Source organism: Cryptomeria japonica, chromosome 1 (assembly GCF_030272615.1).
Source record: "Cryptomeria japonica chromosome 1, Sugi_1.0, whole genome shotgun sequence".
NCBI lineage: Eukaryota > Viridiplantae > Streptophyta > Pinopsida > Cupressales > Cupressaceae > Cryptomeria > Cryptomeria japonica.
The window spans coordinates 447,401,198-447,424,879 of record NC_081405.1 but is presented as its reverse complement, the minus strand read 5'-3'; the positions used below and the strand labels follow the sequence as shown (position 1 = coordinate 447,424,879).

At 35.7% G+C, this 23,682-nt stretch overlaps 1 protein-coding gene across 1 annotated transcript in view; it reads right to left on the bottom strand.

Moving 5' to 3' along the window:
* Positions 1-14,447, bottom strand: part of LOC131064527 (callose synthase 3) — a 124,711-nt gene extending 110,264 nt beyond the window's left edge. Inside the window, exons 1-2 of the mRNA XM_057998674.2 lie at positions 13,881-14,447; positions 13,680-13,780 (exon numbers count right to left, since the gene is read on the bottom strand). Of these exons, the coding sequence (XP_057854657.2) occupies positions 13,680-13,780; positions 13,881-14,067 (288 nt within the window). The 5' untranslated portion in view covers positions 14,068-14,447. The remainder of the gene's footprint in view (positions 1-13,679; positions 13,781-13,880) is intronic.
* Between the last annotated feature and the right edge of the window lie 9,235 nt (positions 14,448-23,682).

Sequence of the window (23,682 nt, the reverse complement as noted above, 5' to 3'; positions counted from 1 at the left end):
CTGCAGATACAAAGGATCTGAAACCCTCGGTCAAAGGATGCAAAATACAAATGTGGGTTGCAAATCTGAAACACCACAGTCGCGAACAAAAACCAAAAATCCGCGGGCACAAAAAACAAAAGAAAACCTCCACGATCTTTACACGCAGCACCCAAACTGCCCACGAACACAGGTCCATGAACCCACAAAAATTTCAAATTATCGCTCCAAAAGAGCCCATGAAATTCTACAAAGAATTCAACAAAACCTCAAAACGATTTCTAAAAAATAGAAAAAACAAATTTCTAGAAAACAAATTCTAAATAAGAAGAGGTTACGAATTTTTTCTCAAAATATTTGATGTTATTAAACAATAGAACAAGAGCTCTATATAAAGAATTTACAAGAGACAATGTTTCTAAAGGAAACAATCGTAAACTGAAGCTGAAAATAGAAACTAACTAAAGATGACTAAGATGACTAAGATGACCATTAAAGAAACATTACAATATTCTAATATGGTCATGGAGTTGATCAATTTGGATTGGGAAGGTCATGTTGTGGCTCGAATCTTGCGGCCATTGGTGGAGAGTGTGGATTGCAGTTTGAGTACAAAGCTTTTGTCCAAGTTGAAGTAAGGGACTCCAATCTCCTCCTTGTCTTCGAATCTTGCGGCCATTGATGGAAAGTGCGGATTGCAGTTTTGTTATCCCCAATTTTGGCTTACTCAAATTGTGGGATAACTCCTACAACTTTTTGTCCAAATTGTGACCTATATATTCTAAGTACATCAATAGAAAACCCTAGGACAAAAACCCTAAGGGAATCACTTTTGGTAGTGAGAAATCTACCCTAGTCTATTGCACGTGGAATCATTGAAGTTTCAATGCAAGGATTTAATGATTGAAGAATTAATAATTTGTGAATTCTTGTAGGCAAGACAAATTATCTGAGTATTTACAAAATAGAGAATGGATGCCATTTTTGAAGGATTGTGTTGGCATGAAGGTTAGTCTTGATTGGGTGTTGAGCATATTTATGTTGGGTGTGGAGTTTGAACAGGTTATGAGTATATTGCTGGCTGCCATTACAGACCAAGCTAGACATGGGAAGAGAGAAGCATGTTGAAGATTGGGTCCAGGCACAAGTGGCATTGGGAATTAATTGTCAGTCGTTAATTCATAGCTAATTGGTTGTTGAAGTTGCAGGGAACAAAAAGCATAGTTTGGTTAGGCATTTGAGGTTTAAGGCTGGCATGAATTTATGGCAGATTGGTGTGAAGACTCTGGCTGCCATTGTAAACCCTTGGTGTGAGAATTTATGCCACAATACCACAGACACAGCCCCTTGCAGTTTGCCGTCCATTCTATGATAAAAAGATCGATATTAAATATTGTTTTCCATCTTTTTCTCAAGTGGATGAACATCTACTAGGTCAGAATTTCATATGTATTTATTTCTGTAATATGCTTATATGACAGCAGTCTATTGTATAAAATATTGTTGTTATCCAAATAGTGTACCTGTTCCTTATCTTGTTTATGAATGCCAAAGTATAGCTGTAAACTAAGTCACAAGGTTTGAATTCGAGTTCGAGTTCGGCAACAATGAAATTCGGATGAAATTCGACAAGGGTAAAAAATTCGACATTTAATTCGCCTCATAAAATTTTTAAAAATATATAAAAACTATAATAATTTAATGTATAAATAATAAATTAAAAAATAAATAATATTATATTAAATTTGAATAAATTATAATAAATTTTAAAATATTATAATATAAATATGTTTGAAATGTTAATTGAAATAATATTAAAGGTAAATAATAAATTTATTATTATTTAAAAATCTAATTTAAATATTTTAAATATCTAATTTAAATATTTTAAATATCTAATTTAAATATTTTAAATATCTAATTTCAATATTTTAAATATCTGATTTCAATATTATAAAAAATAAAATAAATAAAAGAATGACACATGGGTTACAATCATAAAATATAAAGTTTCTAAATTTTATTTGAAAAAACAAAAGGTTAAAATAAAAACAAAGCTTAAAAATAAAAGGCCCATTCGGGAAAAGCCCTACCGAGATCAGCTCAATAAAGGAAGGAGCACACGAGCACAACCTACAGGAGTTTTCACGGAGCAGAGCTGGAAAGAGCCTGAGAAATTCGCGAATGATAGAATGGGAAAAACTGTGGCGCGAAGGAAAGAATGGAAAGAACCGTAGCGCAAAGGATACACGAAAAAAATTGTAATGGATAGACGAAAAGAACCGTAATGCATTAGTTTCCCTCTCTGCGCAGTATTTCAAAGCTCAACCCGCTCCACATTTAGGGTTTTCTATTGACAGAGGCAGAGATGAAACTATGACCTTCAGCCGTACGAATCTAAGCCGAATTTGAACAAATTTTCAGTCACATTTGGAGTTCGCCGAATTTCGAACTTCATGGTTGAAATTTGGCAAACCCTGTGACTTAGGCTGTAAATATCATATGAGATCATTGTGCCATAAACCCATAAAATCAAGCATCACATAAAACTTGCAAATCAGAAAATTCTTATTGATCAAATTTGAGTGAATTAAGTTTACGAATCTAGATGGCTACAAGGATTAAAAGGCACACTTCAGCATGAGCCAAGCCAATTAGTTGGTGGACAATCTATGGACCTCCGTGATCATTGTGTGCACTTCTAGTTCACATATAGCTTTATCCACTCTCTGAGAGGAACACACTGCCTCTATGAGAAAGGAAAAGCTCAATGCATAGTGCCTTGTGTCCAACTGATCACAAGACACCTAAGTATAGGCAAAGCCCAATGCAAAAGTGGGATGTAGAGGCAGAGGAGCCACCACAACTTGACAATGACCACAACATGCAAGTAGTATTGGCGGACATTTTCCACTTCCTTTTGATAGTTCCAATGATGAGGAGTTTTTTACATATGTAGCTACAAATGATGATGGCTCTAATTTCTGAGCTTCTTACTCAAACAAAAACATTTGAGAATATTGTTTTTTGGCAATTTGATTTTGTCATTTTGATGCTTGTCACTTGTATAATGAGACTCTAGTTGATATTTTGAACTTCCAACTAATAACTTATTTGGATATTTCAATTTTCAGCTACCCTAATGATTCATGAATGATCATTATTATTTAATTCTAACATACTCCCATTGCAATGTCTGATTCAACAAATTGAATTGGGCACTACATTGTTTAGTATAACTTATGATTATCAATTTGAACTATAAGTTACTTGTATTTCTTATATCTCGTATTTCTTCTAGATATAAGATATACAACTAACTTATAGTTCAATTACTACGATCATGTATTAATGATCATTGATATTCAAACTATTATATATTCTGATTTTAATGTATAATTCGACAATTTGGCATTGGCAATCAGAATGGCAAAAAAATTAGAGGTTAATCGACTTCACTTGGAGGGAGATTCATTAATTATTATTAATTCTATCATTAAAGGTTAAGCTCCATCGTGGAAATTGAACAAATATGTCAAGATTATTTTTAAAAAATTTAATTCCTTTCTAGATTTTAAAGTTTCACATGTGAGACAAAAGGGCAACATGGTAGCTAACACGTTGTCAAAGTTGGCCATGTCGATTAATGATGGGCAAGCTTGTGAGATCTGGGAGGATCTCCAAAATGAGTGCTTGGGCCTGTGAGGTGGACCTACGCCACCAAATGTGGATGTGTATGATGATTTGGACAGGGCATTTACTATGGCAGGTTGGCAGCTTTTAAATTAGACAGAAGTGGTGGATTCTCAACACATAGTGCATTGAGATGGAGACAAAGAGGTGCATTAGCAGACGGGTGGCAAGGCTGAGAATGCCATGGAGTTGAATTTCTCCCTAATTACAACTAAACAGCAATTAACCTTTATGGGGACTGTAACGGAGAAGAGGATACGTAGTTTGTTTAATCTTGGCAGGCCCATCTTCATGCAGATCATTGACATACTGTTGGGTGAAGAATTTATCAATGCGGAACACAGATATTGAACCAATATCGATATTGATTCCATGGTACTAGCTTGGAGTTTGGAGCTTGGAGAGAAAGAAGAGATAGAGTCGGTGATGAGCATGTGTGTCAAGGAAGAATGGTTGTTTGGGATACGGTCTCTGTTGGCGATGGCAGAACCAAGGGTCAGGTTTGTAACAAATGTTGGCAATTGGATTCAAGTTGGGGAATTATGCCCCCCTCTACAACTCTTCATTTGCTGAAGTGTGATCACGAACAGGAAGGAGTGGAAAATGGAGGCTAATATAGGCTGGCAAGCACTCAAGGATTTTCTTCATAATAAAGAAAAGGAAAGGGCCAAGGCCTCTGGTTTGCAACTGAATGGCAAAAAATGAGTAAGGTTCGAGCCTATAATGTCCCCATTTGGGATTTACCTCAATTTAGTCCTGAGACAACAATTTTAACTTAAAGTGAGAGTTGTAATATATTAATAAACATAATTACATCAGAATTGAATACATTTCATTATAACATTTAACTTAAAATTCTAAAAATAGTTCAGTGGGTAGAACTTATCTTGATAATGTTCTCTGTTTTGACAACGAGAGAGATGCTATAACTGATAGGATCCATGATGTCTGCAGATCTGAAATTGTTGCTCCTAATTTATGATTCTAAAATCATGCAATATAATTAAATATATATCTGCTTTTATGTAACAGATTAAAGGTCTTCGATCAGGTTGCTTTTCCTGATTAAAATTCCTTATGACATGCAAACTATTTTTAAGAATCCTTATCTGATATAATATCAACTTCCCTATCCTTCTAGGAATAACTCCTTGTTTTTCCTTGAGTACTCCACAATGGTAATATCATCAATAATAAATTGAATTCCTCCACCTTTCCCCTTCTCCATTTTATACCTTCCAAGAGGGATGATTATCTCTGGGACCTCTCTTTTCATGAATGCACATAACTCTCCACCTGAATGCATCCTTTCTTTGAACAATGTATCTCATAGACAAAACATACTTACTATTAGTTATTAGTTATGGATCGAGCCATTCCATTAATTGTTATTTCCCTTAACCAAACATCACACCATTTTCATTAATGTTTGTGCTATTTCATTACTCATTGTAATCGTTGTTTTATGCTGATAATAAACTGCTAGCAAATGGCTTAAAAAATATTCTCCTATAGTCATTGTAATGTAGATATCTTAGCAGATCTGATAGTCAGGTTGCTACTTTCATATGGATTGCTAATTACATTATTTCACCACCTTGATTTAAATACCTCTTCTATTGATAATGATAAACACTACTCTTCAATGTCGTTGACTTTTGTATGCTTCTTCAGTTTATTTCGTATCACTGCCATTAATCGATCATATAATTAATCTCTATTTCTTAACATGTTGCCATGGAGATCTGATCAATACTTCTTATCATCGTAGATAAACTGATCGTGGTGAATTCTATTCGCTGCTCATAAAGTCGCTTCCCTGGTCTATAATTAAGTCATCACCTCTTCTCACAATTCTTGCTCTTAATAATGATTTATGTTCTAAATAAATGGTTCGGTGATTAACGTGAAAGTCCGATAACTTATTAATGAAGTCGACTGCCCATTAAGGAAGTCTCCAAATAAAGAAGTCACTGCTCTCTATCTCGTTACAAATTGTGGCTCTATGTATTCATCCAAGGTGAACTGTCTCTGCAGAAGTAATATCGATGAATTAATAGTATTAATACGGATGTTATGTCTTTGAAATGTAATCGTGTCCATAAGCAATTTATACGTGCCACAGGCACTGCTCCAAATGAACCATCCGAATTTTGTAAAAGAGAGTTATTCCCCTATCCTTGAGAATAGGATCAATCCTCATTATGTATCCCATTGTTATTGGATAGTTGCATCCATTGGTTGGAATAGCCATGACACTTACTTAACCGCACTTCTTTATGACTTATTCAAATCGGTTTATAATGATTTTTCAAAGTCATTATAATTGCTATCGATTAGTCTATTTCAGAGAAACGAAAATCACCCAAAATCGCCTGGACTCGGCGAGTCCCGAGCCGAGTGAGTCTCGAAGAGTCCAAGGGGCTTGGACTCAGCCGAGTCTGGGGTCCAAACTCGCCTGGACTTGGACTCGCCCAGACTCACTGAGTCTAGCGAGTCCCGACTCCCAAACTCAGCCGGCGGCAATGACATTTTAAGTTTTAAAAAAAACAACTTACAATATGTTTTCAATTGATTTTTTTTTGTTTATATTATGCTTTTAGCCTAAAAGTGAACTTCATTTCATTCATTTGGCAAAATAGGAGGAGAAAGGTGAGTTGTGAGGAGAAACAAGGGTTCATTGAAGGAAAAACAGCAAGGAGAAAGCTCAAGATTTCGTCCATTATTCACATTGGGGCTGCATTATACTTTCATTTGATGCATCAAGAGTTGGAAAGGAAGAGTTTGCAACTCATTTCAAGCTTGTTGTAAGAGGTAAGATTGATTTTTTGAGTTTTTTTTGTTTCTTGTAAGCAAAAATTTCATTGTAATTTGTTTGATTAATTTTCTATTCATTTCATTTGAAAGTTTTACATTTTCTTCCAAAATCTAATGTAGGTGATCCATAGGGTTTGTAAATTTCTTTAAAAAAAAAGTAGGGTTTGAAATTTTGATCAAACCCTCCATTTTTTTTAAAAAAATTTACAAACCCTACCTTAGTACCTACATTAGTTTTTTGAAAAAATGTACAATTTGATATTAATTTATGACAATGCACAAATTCTCAAATATTAATTTTTTTTGTATTTGTAAAAATGTCTTATTGCAGCAACCTTGACTTTTTTATTTGCCTCAATTTTCACATTACAATCATACAATGTCTACTTCTAGACTCCCAATTAGAAAGGACCCCACTTGGAAATATCATGAAGATTTTCCCAGGCAAAAAAAAGGACAGACAAAGTGTAAATTTTGTAAAACAATATTCCATGGAGGAATATATAGATTAAAATACCATCTTGCTAGCATATGTGGCCATGATGCCGAACCATGCACATTAGCAACTGTTGAGGCTACACTTGAGTGATATGTGCAACTTGAAGCACTTGAAGAAAAGAAGGAAATGGGGAAGAAGCAAAAGGAGGATTTGGCGGGCATTGGTTGTGTTGGAGGGCCTTCTTCCATGCCTCCATATCATCCCAGTGCTAGTGCTTTTGCTTTTGCTAGTGCTCATGGTCCTGGCACTGCCAATGGTAGTAGGAGTGTTAGCATTGGTCCTAGAATTCATAAATCTAGGTTGGATTCCTACTTTGAGCCTCGCACTACTCCTAGCTCCCAACCGTCGCTTAAAAGCATGGGTTGGAACAAGGAGGTCCATGACACCGATAGATTGGCGATCGACAGGTTTTGGTACTACTGCACTATTTCATTCTTTGCAACCAGGTGAATATTTTTTGTTCGATTGTTTTAATATTTATAGTTTGATTCTTTGTTTGATTTTTTGTTGTACATAGTACATACTTATCTCATTTAATTTATGTGACAGGTCTCCTTATTGGCAGGAAATGGTTGATGCCATTACCATATGCGGGGCAGGGTTCAAAGCCCCTTCTAAATCTAATTTAAGGGGACCATTTTGTCAGATATAGTGTGTGATGTGAAGGGTGAATTACAGGATCAACGCCAGATATGGAGTAGGACAGGTTGCACCATCATGGCTGATGGTTGGACAAATAGGAGAAATAGAACTCTCCTTAATTTTCTTGTTTCTTCTACAAGTGATTGATTAATTTTAATTTCATTTAGTCATTAATTTTTTTTGAATTTTTATTTAATGATTTATTGAATGATCATTGATCTTGCTTTATTTTTAATTTCAGGGGGCACTGTTTTCATCAAATCCATTGATGTCTCCGCACACTGCAACAACGCTACATTCCTATGTGAGGCAATAGAGGAGGTGATACATGACGTGGGTGAGGAGAACGTGGTGCAAGTAGTCACCGCAGGTAGACTTTTGATGGAGAGGCACCCGTCTATATTTTGGTCTCCATGTGTTGCCCATTGCATTGAACTCATGTTGGAGGATATTGGGAAACTCCCATTGATTAAGAGATGTGTAGAAAGGGCAAAAAATGTTTGCAAATTTGTATATAATCATTCGTAGGTGTTAGCTCTTATGAGGCAATACACGAAGCAGAGGGAGTTAGCTCATCCTGGAATCACCAAATTTGCCACTAACTTCATTACATTACAGTCCATGCTTCGGTGTAAGGTGGCTTTGAGACGTATGATTGTTAGTGAGTAGTGGGCTTCCTCATCCTATGCTACTACCGCTGCAGGAATAGATATGGCAAATTGCGTTTTTTATGAGGGAGGCTGTTGGACCCCTTGTGCTGAGATTGTGAAGGTAATTTTTTTATAAATTCTACAATTTAAGCTGTTTTATAATTTATTCATCATTTTCTCTTATTTGCTCATTTTTATAAATTACACAATATTTGCAATTTTGCAGTTTGTTAAGCCCTTGGTGGTTCTCCTGCGAGTTGCGGATGGGGAAAAGCCCGCAATGGGCTACATATATGAGGGCATGGATAAGGCCAAGGAGGCCATCAGATCCATGTATGGAGGAGATGAGAGTAGGTATCGTCCCATTTGGGATATCATTGATAAGAGATGGCATAACCAGCTTCACAGGCCCATCCATGCAGCAGCATATTATCTTAATCTGGCATTCCATTTCCGCCCTACTTTCAAGGCGGATGAGGAGGTTCTTAGTGGGTTGTACTCAGTCATATAGAGCAGATGGCACCTACTGGTTGTACTACCAAAATATACAGTTGTTTTCTAGTGCTCAAGGGGAGAACTTCTCTCGTCCTATTTGCAAAGAAAGTAGGACAACTATGATGCCAGGTAAAAATACATTCTAAGGCATAATTTTAATTTTATTATATATTATTAAATGAGAGTCTAGAGTGAGACTGATTTTTTTTATTTTTCTCATTTCAGATAATTGGTGGAACTTTTTTGGCCCAAAAACACCAAATATTCAGAAGTTGGCCATTTGCATTTTGAGCCAACCATGCAACGCATCTGGTTGTGACCACAACTAGAGTATGTTTGAGCACATACACTCCAAGAGGCACAATAGATTATCTATGGAGAAGTTGAACGATCTTGTCTTTGTTCACTACAACCTCTGCCTCAAACAAAAGAAGCAAGGAGGGTCTCGAAAGCTAATGTTGCAAAGCACATTGAGTAGAAGGAATCTGCCTTTTTACGCCTTTATGGCCAAAAGACCTGCAAATCATGTTAAGTCCTATGCTTGGTACATTGATTCAGGTGCTTCTCAACACTTCACTAATCGAAGGGATTGGTTCACAGAATACATACCTTTCACCGATTCCGTGAAATTTGGAGGAGGGGAACAGTATACTGTTGTCGACAAGGGCAACGTGCAGATTCAATCTAGTGTGAGGAATTTAATTTTCCTCAACGTATACTATGTTCCCGGCATGGAACTCAACCTTCTCTCTATTAGTCAAATTATGAAACACTCTCTTCGGCTTGATGTGGTATTCAATTGGCACAAATGTAGTATTGTTGATCAGGAGACTCATGCTACAATTGTTGTGGTATTGAGGATCATGATCTATAGACTTGTTGACATTAGTGATTCTCAGGACCATGCCATGGCAGCCAAAATTTCTTCCATTAGCAATCTCTGGCATCAACAGTATGGGCATCTGAATATACACTATCTCTCTCAGCTAGATCGAGAGGGTCTGGTTATTGGCCTACCAGAGATTTAGACTTAGAATCGTGGAGTTTGTGGAGTTTGTCAGGCTAGAAAGCAACATCAGACTCCATTTACGAATGGTGAATCTTGGCGAGCTTTTAAGGTATTGCAATTGGTTCATGATGACATTTGTGGTTTGATGAACACTCCTTCAGTTACTGGGTCCACGTATTTCTTGTTATTTGTTGATGATTTTAGTCGCAAAATGTGGGTGTATTTTCTTAAACAGAAATTAGAGGTGTTTGGTATATTTCAGAAGTTTAAGGCCTTAGTAGAAAAAGAGTATGGTCAACAAATTATAACTCTTAGGTCAGACAATGGGGGGAAATTTTGTTCTTCTGATTTCTCCAACTTTTGTGCACATCATGGCATCAAGCGTCAGCTTACCACACCTTCCACCCCTCAACAAAATGGTGTTGTTGAGCAAAGAAACCGCACAATACCTGAGATGGCTCAAGCTATGTTGGAACATAGAAGTGTTCCAAAGAAATTTTGGACAGAAGCAGTTTACATTGCTCTCTATCTTCTGAACTAGTCTCCCACATAGGCCATGAAGAAGAAGACTCAAGAGAAAGCCTGGTCTAGCAGGAAGCCCAAAATCAGTCACCTGAAAGTCTTTGGCTCTACAGCTTATGTTTGGATTCCATATGCTAAGCGCACAAAGTTGGATTCTAAGAGTCAGAAACTCATGTTCACAAGATACGGTGATAATCACAAAGCCTACCAACTGATTGATGTAGACATTGATCATCTCATATTCAATCGAGATGTTGTTTGTGATGAAGAACGAGGGCCTTTTCAGCTCTCTTATCCTATTTTGAGCCCTGAGGATCAGCCTTTTAAGGCTAAGGATTTGGGTGTTCGTCTTCCTTTAGGTCCACCTGATGGGAGGGATTCAGCAAACTCTGACTCTGAGGTTGTGGAGTCTCCTTGGCATGTTGTTGCTCCACCTGACTTTCCTCAGAAGAATCTTGACCAGCATCCTGATGACTTTGTTATCGGCAGTCCTGGTGATTGATATGAGTTGTTTCTAGATTCGATTGTGTGAATGTTTTTTCATCAACGTTTCGGATCACACTCTATGATCTCTTTCTCATCCTGATGATGGATCACAGAGTGTGATCTGAAACATTGATGAAAAAACACTCACACAATCGAATCCAAAAACAGCTCATATCAATCACATGGATTGTGGAAATCTACTAGCATTGATTCTTGGTGATGTTGATCCGCCTGTTTTAGATGTTGGTACTTCTACTCTTTGACCTAAGTGGTGTACTGATGATGAGCTCATTGAGGGTAGATCATCTAGAAACAAGAGCAAACAGTAGCATACAGTTAATTTTGCTATCATGGCCAACATTCACAATGTTTATGAGCCTTAGACATATTCAGAGGCTATAGGTATACCTGAGTGGGAACAGGTTATGGAAGCTAAACACCGTAGTCTTCTGAAGAACAACACTTGGGTCCTCTCTGATCTTCCACCTGGGAAGAAACCCATTGGCTACAAGTGGGTGTATAAAATTAAGTATAAGGCTGATGGCACCCTTGATAAGTACAAGGCTTTGCTAGATGCTAGAGGGCTCTCACAAAAAGAAGGCATTGACTATGAGGAGACTTTTGCTCCTACAGCCAAAATGAGTACAATTCAGCTTGTCCTTGCCATGTCAACCCAATTTGGTTGGAAACTCCATCAGTTGACGTTAAGAGTGCATTCCTCAATGGTGAATTGCAGGAAGAAGTCTATATGACACAACCTCCAGGATTCAAGGTTGTCGGTAAAGAACACCAGGTATGCAGACTGGTGAAAGCACTCTATGGCTAAGACAAGCTCCTTGGGCTTGGTACATAAAAATTGATAAGTACCTCAGCGATCAAGGCTTTCAGAGGAGTCCTTTTGATTCCAATTTGTATCTATGTTGATGATCTGATTATCACTAGTAGTTCAGCACTTTTGATCGAGTAGATCACAGCCTTGGGACTTCTGCATTACTATTTAGGTGTTTAGGTTTGACAGACTGATGGTAGTAACTTTATCTCCCAGTCAAATTATGTCAAGAGTCTGCTTGATAAGTTTTGGATGCAAGATTGCAAACCTGCCTCTGCACCTATGGAAAAAGGGTTGAAGTTGTCAGCCAATTCAGATTCACCTATGGTACATGAATCCTCGTTCAAGCAACTAGTGGGCAGTCTCATCTTTCTCACTACCACTAGACCTGATCTCAGTTATGCAGTGAACTAAATCTTCTTCCTGACAGCTCTTAAAGCTGAACATTGGGTTGCAACGAAGCGTGTGTTGCAATATGTGAAGGGCACTTCTAACTTTGGCATTCTGTATGGTAGAAGCAAAGATCCTAGACTCATTAGTTTCACAAACTCGGATTGGGCATATTTTGTTGATGACAGGAAGTCTACATCTAGGTATGTCTTCAATTTGGGAACAGGTGCAGTCACATGGACCAGCAAGAAGTAGCAGACAGCAGCTCTTTCCTTGACTGAAGTAGAATATCAGGGAACCGTTAAAGCAACTTGTGAGGCAGTTTGGCTTCAAAGGATGCTTTCTCACATGCAAATGTCTCAAGCAAGGCCTTCACCCCTCTTTTATGACAATCAAGGGGTGCTCAAACTTGCCAAAAATCCAATCTTCTATGAACGAACCAAGCATGTTGAGCTTCACTATCATTTCATCTGACAGCTTGTCGAAGACGAATCAGTTCAATTGCAATATGTTCCAACTAAGGATCAAATTGCAAACATCCTCACCAAGTCTCTGAGCCCGGACAAGTTTGTAAAATTTAGGGGGCAACTTCGTGTAGTTGATAGATTGACCATTAAGGGAGGGTATTATAATAATATTAGCATATCTTACTATTTAATGGTCAATAATGTATATTTAGGTAGATTAAATTCTTTCTAATTTTGCTTTCAATCCTCAATGGTTTCTTTAGGAAACTTCATCAATGTAATTGCATATATGTACATTTCATTCTTTCAATAAAATTATGCAATCACCTTGACAATATATTGAGACTCTAGTTGGTACTTTTAACTTTCAACTAATAACTTACTTGAATATTTCAATTTGAAACGTATTCCAATATTCAGCTACTATGATTCATAAATGATCATTGATATTTTATTACACATTTGTCATTGTAATGTATGATTCTACATTTTGAGTTGGGCTTTGGCATTGTTTACATATGACAAGCATAATATACTAAGAAATTTTTAGTGAATTTTATTATATGTAGACATCGCTAAGGATTTTTTTAGTGAATGTTACGTCTTTGCAAAACATTTTTTTAATTCAAATGAAATTTAAAATATATACTATATATTTGCATACAATATCCATAAGTTTTAATCTAAAATTCCATTTTTCCAATTAAAAGTTTTTAACAGCAGATAATTTAAAAATTTAGACACCTAACTTTAGGAAGGAGGTCCGGGGAAAACATTTCTAATTTTTCTCATCTAATAAAAATTTTAGCTGATATCGTAATTTTTAGACTGATATGAGCTCAGAACCAATTTCACTAGCATGAATGCTTCCCATTTTGCACAAGCAAAGGTGAGCACAAAACGCAGAAAAAAACTAATTTTTGGCAGCTAATCAAAGAAAGGAAGTAACGAATTTTGGGCAGATAATAAACTTTGAGAACAACTAGCTTTTAAGCGGCAAGCGTATTTGAATGTAACGTCCCTACTTCTCCCTAAGGTGCAACTAATAGGTTTTACAGATGGAAACCCCTCACGAATCATCCCAACTTAAAAAATAGAGGCAGAAACAAGTAAAGCTAAATTGTAGCAGGCTATTTCACAGAGAAACAGTTAATGCGTCCACGCAAATGCCAAATATACAAAAGGCAAAGCTTGTTCCCACCTTTTCCAGGCGTTGGAGAAGAGCCGTTTTAAACTGTCGAACACCTCTGCCGACGGATTTGGGATCTTCCTTATGAGCCACCTCAAGAGCATGGAACCTACCTGTTAGTTACATCATAATCATTTAATCCCATTATTAGTGCTGTGATGATTGACTGCACATTTGTGACAGAAGAAAGGTTAGTGCTTGTGAGAGGCATACAGAGATATGCAACGCGCGGGGCTTCGTTCTCGATTTCATTAGCGGCACGAAGGATGGGGGCAACTTTGGAAAGGGAAGGAGGAACAACTTCGCTGTCAATCGCCTCCTCAAAGGCAGCCGGATTCCCTACCGTCTGTGATCGTGTAAGCCGCCTCATAGGCGGCTCGCTCTGGCTTGTACTCGCCATTACCCTTTGTTCACTAAACCACAAGTTCGACGTTACTAAACACACACAGAGAGAGCATTGTCCATTCTTTATAGCGCAGAAAACCAGCAAGTAGGTCGGTTCAAACTGCTTCTTTTGGCTTTGAACAGACGGATAAGTGAGTGTGAATGTTGGATTTGCTTTTCTCACTTTTTTCTCGCTTTTTCAAATTTGTTCCCTTTGCTTCGCAAGCAACGAATATGCCTTCAATGCAATCCTCGTCAGGTTCGTTGCTTAACCAGAAGAAAATAAACACCCTGGCCACCCGATAGCTTTCCGACAAAATTACCTGTGTTTTCCTGAACATTTCCATCTTGGAGGAGGTTCCCTCTCTATGGAGCCACATTTCGATTCTATTCTTCCCAATAACAAGATATCAGAGAGAAATTTTGCTTTTATAGGTACCTATCGCAAACTACCTCTCTAAGTCTTACTGTCATTGTTTCCGAGAATTTTTTGAAAGGTGTGTCGTGGGTGTCCCGACAGGGAATATAGACGCATCACGCATACTAATATATATAAATAATAAATAATAAATAAAGAAATGCTATTTTATATGCATTAACTTCTTTTTATTTTTAAATAAAGAAATGTTATTTTATATGCATTAACTTCTTTTTATTTTTAAATAAAGAGATGTTATTTTATATGCATTAAATTCAATAAAATTGAAATGAAATAATTTAAGTTTAATTTAACAAATACTTGTTTAGAGTCATTCACGTAGTAAAAAATATTATTTTAAAGAATTTTGAAGAGACAATTGAGATCAATATTATCTTTGAATAATAATATATAATGTATTAATATGAGATTTTATAATATCATAATTATTTGTGCTATTTATTTAGATGGAATTGTGGTTTCAATAACATCTCTTAATTAATTTAATCATATAAAAAAATATATGATTATTTTAGCTCTTTAGTAAATGAAGAAAATCAAGTGTTAATTTTTTCAATGAGATAAAATTTAATTAATGAATAGAACTCAATTTTTATCAACAAAAGACTATGCACAAATCCATGTCAATTAATGATCATAAGTTGTAAAAAAATTCATTAGAATTTTTATTTTATCAATTCCATGGTATATCTAAAAGAAAGACAATTATAGTAAGTGATAAGCAACAACAAAAAGAATGTACAACCACCAAGCAAGTCAAGTGAAACTAGTGGATAAACACAATTAAATAAGGTGAAAAACTTAGGAGAAATTTGCATTGATCAACTAAATGCAATCCCTTCAATTAAAAGATGACAACACTTTTAAACAATGTCAACATAAGCTACTAAAAATTATTACACTTGAAAATAACAATAATATAAAAAATGGGGATGACCCCATAGCGCAACGAAATGTTGCGTACCTTGTCGAGTTGATTTGAAACTCTGCAGGTTTCTTCTACTTCGAATTCCAAGGTAGGTGAGTTCATGTGTTTCCTTGCAGGTTTCACTTGGTCAATGGAAGTGTTGTGTGGTTTCGGTCAGCAGTTGATGGTGTTTGGATATCGTGCTAGCCCTGATGTCGTTGGTTGTTGTGCCCTGCTTGCTCGCATGTTTCACTGTTGGCCCCTTCGCTTCCCTTATCAACGCGTGTGATAGTGGCTCTTACATGACAAAAGATATAAGGTGAGACCTTGCTTGCCCAACCCTGCCCTACGAAGTGCCACGATGGATTGTAGGAGATAGCGCTAGTGGAGAGAAAAGGTGGGCGCACAATATTGGAGCAATGAGAATCAGAGTGATAAGGAGATTAATGGATAGATAAGGATTGGAGTGATAAGGTGTGTTTGGAGTGATAAGGGGTTTGGAATGATAAGGAGAGATGAGAATAGATAAGGACGGCATAAGGAGATATAAGGGTGTTAATGCCAAATATATTTGAGGATGATACCCCTCAAAAATGTGGTCTCACTAGTTCATAGCTCCAATCAAAAGCAACTCAGCTTCGACCTCTTATCGAGCAAAAAAAAAAACAAGAATATAAAAAATAATATATTTTCACATCTTGTCACTTAAGTTTACTTAGCACACTTTTATGACATTTTCCCTTTATGTCTCATGCCATAAGATTAAGATGTGTGCCATAATCTTATATTGTCTTGTTTCTTATATTGGCCTATATAACCAAAGGTTTTATTATTCATGCATAGCATATTTTATTTGCATTTTTTGATGCAAATACAATTTATTCTTGGCATATTGATCTCTTAATTTCTTTGTGCTTTTCATTAGGCTTCTAGAGATCTTAGGTGGCTATTTCCATGATCAAAACTTATGTTATCAAAGTAAGTTGAATGGTTTTAGTTAGTCTTTTGAGATATCTTTGAGTCTGGATCTTGTTATTTCTTGAAACATTGAATGTGTTTTTCTCTTGCATCCTTGAATGATCTAGAAAATGAGAAAAAATAATAATAATACCAAATTTTTGAGATTCCTATTATGGTTTTCTATTGCAAGTGCATTTAAAATACTAATCGAATGAATCTAAGATCACCATTATGTCTGAAGTGTTTGAAAAAAATAAGATTTATCTTTTGTTATGTCCTAGAAATATTGGAGGCCAAATGTACAAGGTTTTGGAGTTGAGTATTTGTTAGATTTGAATGTTAACCATACTTTTTGAGCATTTTAATTCAAACTAATCCCACCATCACATCCAAAAATACCAAAAACCTAAATATTGACTATTCTTCATTAATTTTGAAGCACTTTGTTATGAGCCCTTAAAAAATTGCTCTTTATTAATTATTTAGATAAAATATTCTGTAGAATAAAAGGATCTTATTCAATTATAAAATAGATGGCTAGTTGCATGATTAATTATGTTTCTCACATTTAGAATCAAATTCCTTACAAAGCCTTGAAAGGTATGACTCATTTTGAAGCTTGGTGTGGAAGGAAATTAGTTGTGCAACATTTTTGAATTTTTATCTCCCTCCCTTAGGTATGCATTCCTTCATGAAAACGTGAGTCCTTGGAACCTCAAAGCTAATCATACATATTTATTGTATATACAAATGGTTCCAAGGGGTAATGGCTCTTAGACATACATATGCATGATATATTGGGAAGAGTATTCACTTCAAGGAAATCTCTCCCAGCTCAACCTCTCATTCTCTAAATCCTTCCTCTAAAATCAAATCAAATCAAATAAAAATGACTTAGAGAACGCTGCCTCAAACTCACGAGTATCAGCCTCTACAAGGTTTGCATTCTAAGGCTAAGGATTCTACTCCTTCATCCCCATCCTCTGTATTTCTTCGATGGGCTCAAAAATCCTTTAATCAATAAACACATTTACTAGGGAACCTTGAGATATTTACAACATTAGCAAATTCTATATGTATACATTGTCTCTACTTATGATCCTCAATCATTTAAGGGAGCATCAAGAATTATTGAATGAGATTCAACAATAAAGAGTATAGTTCCTTGATGAGGAACCACACATGGAATCTTGTTATTCTTTTTAAAAGAAGAAAGATGATTTGATGTAAGAGGGTCTATCAAACCAAATTTCAATGGATAGAACTATTACAAATTCAAATCATAGCTCATTGGAAATGTTTCTCATAGGTTCTTGGTATTTATTATGCTAATACATTTTCTTGCATCATAAAGATGAATTCCTTTCCCCTAACTCTTCTTATTGCTACAACTCGTGGTTGAGTTGTACATTATATGGATGTGAAGAGTGAACTTTCATTGAGATATTTGGGAGGATATTCACATGGAATAGCCAAAAAAATCTATCTAGGATTATTCATTTTTTTGTTGGTTGAGGAAGTTTATCTATGGCCTCAAACTAGCCCCTTGGGATTCAAAATAAACTCCTTTCTTCTCTTAGTTAGATACTCTAAGTTGGGTCCCAAAATTGATACTCACATTCCTAGAGGAATCAATCCACTTTAGGCCCAAGCAACTCATCAATAGAATGTGAGTGATGCAAGGCTAATTACTTAGAGTGGATATTCACTCCTTCACTTTAGACTCAACAAGCACTAGGAGGGTTTTCTTGAGATATCCTTAGAAAAATTCATCACAACTAAAGCTAAGTGAAACAAAAGTGTTGCATTATTGTCCAAGATACACTTGGCACCAAAAATTGTTACTAGACTAGAAATAGCCTCTAAAATAAAACTTATTTTAATCTTATAAAACATAATTAAACAAATAAAAGATAAAGGTATGCAAAACATAACTACTAGTCAAATATATTTTTCATTTTGAGTGTATGGTTTATCTTTAACTTCTAAAACCATTTCCTACTCTAGTGAGTTGCAAAGTGGTGTAGGAGCACCCAGGTGGTCATATGTTCTTATTTGGTATATCATGAGTTATTTTAAATTTAAATGTTATGTGAAGATTAAATAAGGTCATGAATGAGCATTCTCATGTAATAAGGTTCTTGAAGACCAATTTGTAATGTCTAAGTTCATATGTGGTCCTACTTGTCTCATACTGTTAAAATTGTCGTTATAGGGTTGAAGTGTGTCCAAGGCATAAAATGAGGTATTTTATCACGTATGAATTATATTTGGTCCTAATTGGATGTATTAACGATGCTTTTAAGTCATATAGGTCTCATTTTGGGTTTATAGTCAAGTTGCACAAAAATTGCCAAAATTGACAATGTTGTCAATGCAAAATTAGTTGTAAAAAAAAGTGCATTAGGAAGTGATTATGAATTTTGGAGGGCTTGAAAATCCTTTAAACATCTTCATTTCCATGGCCACGGGCTGGTTGGAACATGTATTGAGGCATAAGCAATAAAATTTCAAAGTTTATCCTACATTTTCTTTGTTTTCTAGGCATAGCAGTATGTTATTTTGTACTTTTCTCTATGAAATTGTACTCTCCAGCATTTCTAATTGATTAGATGTGAAAGGGGCGTGAATCCCCTCCATTTTTCTGTTGGTTTCTTTTAATTTCCTTCTGGTTTGAGCAAGATATCATAATTTTGGTGAAAATTGCCATAACCCTACCTAGGGTTTACATCGGTATAAATAAAATGTAAAACCCCACTTTACACCCTTGAAAAATCCCACAAATGGGTTGAAAGTTGTATTTTATAATTTTATTTCAGTTTGTAATGGTTGTAGGTTCCCATGATGATTTTGACATGTGCTGAGGATGACACAATGTCTAATTTTGTGTCTCAGACAAAAAAGACAGCAAGTTGGTGATGTGTGGGTTGATATAAGTACAATATCGGGCTCCCAAAGGTTGGGTGAAGGCTTGGAAAAGTGTCAGGGGTTAGTGCAGACCCTAATCAAGTATTTGTGGCCCTTTATTGGTCAAAATACTCATTGTTTTAATGATTGTCCTAAATTGGGTATGTTGTTGTCCTAAAAGATTAGTGGACTAACATCTTATGAATGAGATGCAAAGAGTGGATTTGATGAGTGGGAAACAATTGGGAAATGTGTTTGGATACCACTAGAGACCCTTGGAGGTTCTATAAAGTCTTAGTGAGAGGAGAGGACCCCATTTATTATGGTTGTCCCAAGTATTTGTGACTGTTTGAGGAAGACAACGTTGTTACTGTAGCTTTTTTTTTTTTTGGCCTTTAGGGTGGATGGGAGGGTGAAGAGAAGTGGTATGCACATGTTGAGGAGTCTCCATAGAGATGTCATGTATACTCTTGGGTTGTTGAATACTTATGTATCAATGGGAGTTGTGTTTATGGGCGGTTTGGAGTCCTAATAGAAGATAGGCTTGCGTGAGTGGTGTTTTGAGGGTTTGGTGTGACATGGTGGTTGAAGAGCCTCAAGTTGGCCTTGGGAAAGTTTAGTAAGCCTAAACTAATTGTTGATATATGGTGATTGATCAGCAAAGTACTCTACACTCAACACGTATCCTCGCCCCCGAGAAAAATTTTTTGTCGTTTTTGTTGATGAAAACCGACATTGTAATAAAACCCTAAAAAGGCCGACTTTGTTTGTTGCCCTAAAAACACATGTTATAAGCGGTTGGGATGCTTAAGGCATTGGATGGTTGATGTATTATTTTTGCTAGATAATAAGAAAGATTGGATGATTGTGTATGGTGGACGTAACCCATTCTGGGTGAACCACGTTAAATCTCTGTGTTATCTGTGTCCTATTTTATTTCTTTATCTTTTATATTTAAATTTGCATATAATTGTTAGTTCATATTTGCTTCGGATATGTTTGAAACCCTAACACTAATGTGTATCAATGGTTGGATTACGGTTAAGAAGCATGAGTGCTCTTTTGGGGTATTGAAGCCTTATGAGCACCTATTGACCTTGTGAGGGCTCTTGAAGGTTTATGAAGAGTAGTCACCATTTTGAGTAGGTGAGTTGGGAGAAAGATCTCCCTTAGTTTGTGTGAATGTTGGATGCTCTGCATCACAAAATCACAATTTACCAAGAGAAAGAACACATTGCAATCATATTAGAATATGAGCTATACATGTACATACACTAAATATATGATGCCAAACAAGAAAACATACTTGATAATCCATCTCCAAATTGTAGAAATCCATATGGAATAAAGAAAATACCATTACCAAGATTTAAAGGACTTAATTTTGCGACATTTATTGAATTCTTATTACAACCATAACAACACATATGACAAGAGGAAACCCTAAGCTATAATATTGGCATAATTCGTCACATAGAAGTTACCATAAAGATTTACAAATGATCGTGGAAAATTTTAGTTATATAGATTTACAACCTCCCTGTGATTTGTAAAGTATTTTTCTTTGTAGGTGACTATAATTGCAAGATTTGAACCCCTAAACAATCCTTGGCAATTGTAGTCATGCGAGAAGCATAAATAATCAACCCCTTGTCTATGAAAAAAAATCCATATATAGAGAGAATTTTTCTTGGTTTCTTGCAAGAATTTGATAGAGAACAAGAAGTCGTAAAAATTTCATCAAAGACAATTGAAATCCAACAAAATCTATGAGATAAATGATTTGGAGTTTGCATGAATATCATTGGCAACTAGAACACAACCACTACATTCTTGGAAAACTAGACCTCTTCATCATCCACTATTGAAATTGTATGTACATCCACACCCTCAAGATGAGAAACTATGTTTAGGTGGTAAAATCCTATTGGAGTAGTCCTTAGAGTCTAAACTAGTCATCAATTATGTTCCAGTAAGATCAGGTGAGTGGTAGAGACAATTTGGAGGAAATGCAAAAATTTGATGCGAGAGAAAGGATAAAAAATTATAGAGGAAAAGGATCAATTATGTTACTCTAATGTTATGTCCAATCCCAAAATTAAACCCTTCACCTCATATTCTTCTTCCTTTTCCTACTTGAACTCTTTGATCCTTTTCCTCTATAATTTCAATTGGCTTATTTTGGAGTGAGAGAAAGGAGGCTCATCCTTGCAAAATATATGTATAGAGATAAGTCTTCTCTTCCCTTGCATGCATTGATTTAGTCTTGCGTAGTTTCATTAGTTTATGTTCTTGTGTTGTGAAAGAAAATGTGTTAGGTTAAGATAATGGTATCATTTTAAGAAATGTGCAAGTGTTGATCGTAAACATTATTTTCATAGAGAACCATGGTTAAAAAGGTGGTCCTCCTTTCTCGAGGGTATGACTAGAGTCTCATATGGCTTGATGTTGTCATTATGGTAGGGTGGTGAGAAAGTTTTCTTTAACAATAATAATAATAAATCTCCTTCCTTGGATTCATGGAAATAACTCATATTTAGTTTCTTTTGATATCTATATGATCTTCTTTGGTGTGTTGGGAAATTTGAAGTTTCAAAATTGGACCAAATTTAAGGTAAAAACCTCATTTCTCTTTCTTTTCCCTTCATTTCTATTTCTAAGTGTTTTTAAATGTTTTGATTCATTAAAAGAAGCATTTACTTTATTGAAATCATTTCATTTGAGTTAGTAGGTAATTAGTTATGAGAGATTTTGTGAAATTTATGTTTTACATTATTACCATGCCCAATTTTCTTTAGAATGGGTGAATTTATGTTCTTGTGATAGAAATGGGATGTTGGGCACCTAAGGACCCAAAGGGTATTCTTTGATTTTGTATTTTGGTATTTTGAATTTTATTCAGTTTTTTAAGCTATTTTAATAAAGGTTGAGCCTATTCCTTGATTTTTGTTGAAAATGTGGAGATGATAACAAGTGGAATTATTAGATCTTGATGGATTATAATGTGGAATGATAGGTATATTTTATAAATTTTGAATTTGGATCAATTTGGATCTCGTTTCATGATATTATTGAGAATTAAGGAATTATGCCTATGTGGTGAAAAGTTGAAAATATTAAAGTTGTATTGTTTGATTTTGTTTTGATTCCACATTCATGGAGAATGTGATGAGCTTAGTATTAGGTACTAGAGTGAGTTAAGGGAGTGCCTCCCAATGTGTCCCCGACCCATAGTGGCTTGTAGGCTTGATCATGGGTGGGGGAGTCATTTAATCAAGTGAAAATTGATGAAACCTGAGTAATTATAAATTGTTCAAGACAATGGATGCCCCTCGCATGCCTTGAGCTCTCATAAAGGCTAAGAGTGATGACTTGGGAATACATGCTCGCTTCTTGTGGAGTGTCGGACTTGTATAATCATGTATCTTGTTCGTATGAGAGGATGCTAGGTTTTGCATCCAGTGCCATCCTTTCATGGACATGTGATGGTATTCACTAACTAGCACTCTAGCATCTAAGTCCTAATTTAGCTTGAGTTGCACCCGATATTTGTTGTATTCCTTTCCATTATGATATTGCATGATGTGATACTTTGTGATTGATGTGTGTGCAATCCTATCTTCCTTTGTGGATTATGTGATTGTTGTTTTTGGGTTGTGTGATTATCTCCATAGCATGATGGGGTGGACCTATGGGTTCCATATGGTTGGGTGGTGTGTAAAACTATTGTTAGGGATCAAAGTCAACATTGACTATTTCTTCTCACCTTTCCATTCATGCTTTCAAGTTATTTCAATAATTTCAAATGTATAATTCAAGGGCATTGTGTCCTATGCTATGTAAATTGTATTAAATTGCATATTGAACCTTCTTTAAGAAGGAAGTTTTAAAAAAATGCAAATGAGAATGATTAGTGTAGTTTGTGTGTATTGGCGTTGGTACCTAGCACGAGTAATCTTGCACCCTTTATATTTGTTTTAAATGTTGCAAATGGTTAAAATGAATGTAGGATTTTTTTTATTTTTTTAATGAATCTAGATATTTTAGAGTGATTTTTTAGGGTGTTGCAGATCCCTTGTGTTGTCCTCCTAACTTCTAGTGTCGTTCTATGTCATGTTGAGTCATTTTTGGGTTTGATTAAGGCCTTTCGTGATGTCTTGTAAAGGCTTGTAAATGTGTAAAAGTATCAACATTTCATATTACTGCATGCTCTAGATTAGGGGAGATGTTTAGGATATCGGTGATGTCATTATACATCTCCTCACCCTCTCATTTTGTGTGTCAGTAGCATTTAGTGTCAGAGAGTCATTTTCCTTATTTCTTCCCCCAAGTCTCTCTTGGCATTTTTGTGTTCATGAGGTTTTGTTGGTACCTCTATCTATGTCCATTCCATTTGTGGTGTCTAGGAGGTCAATCCT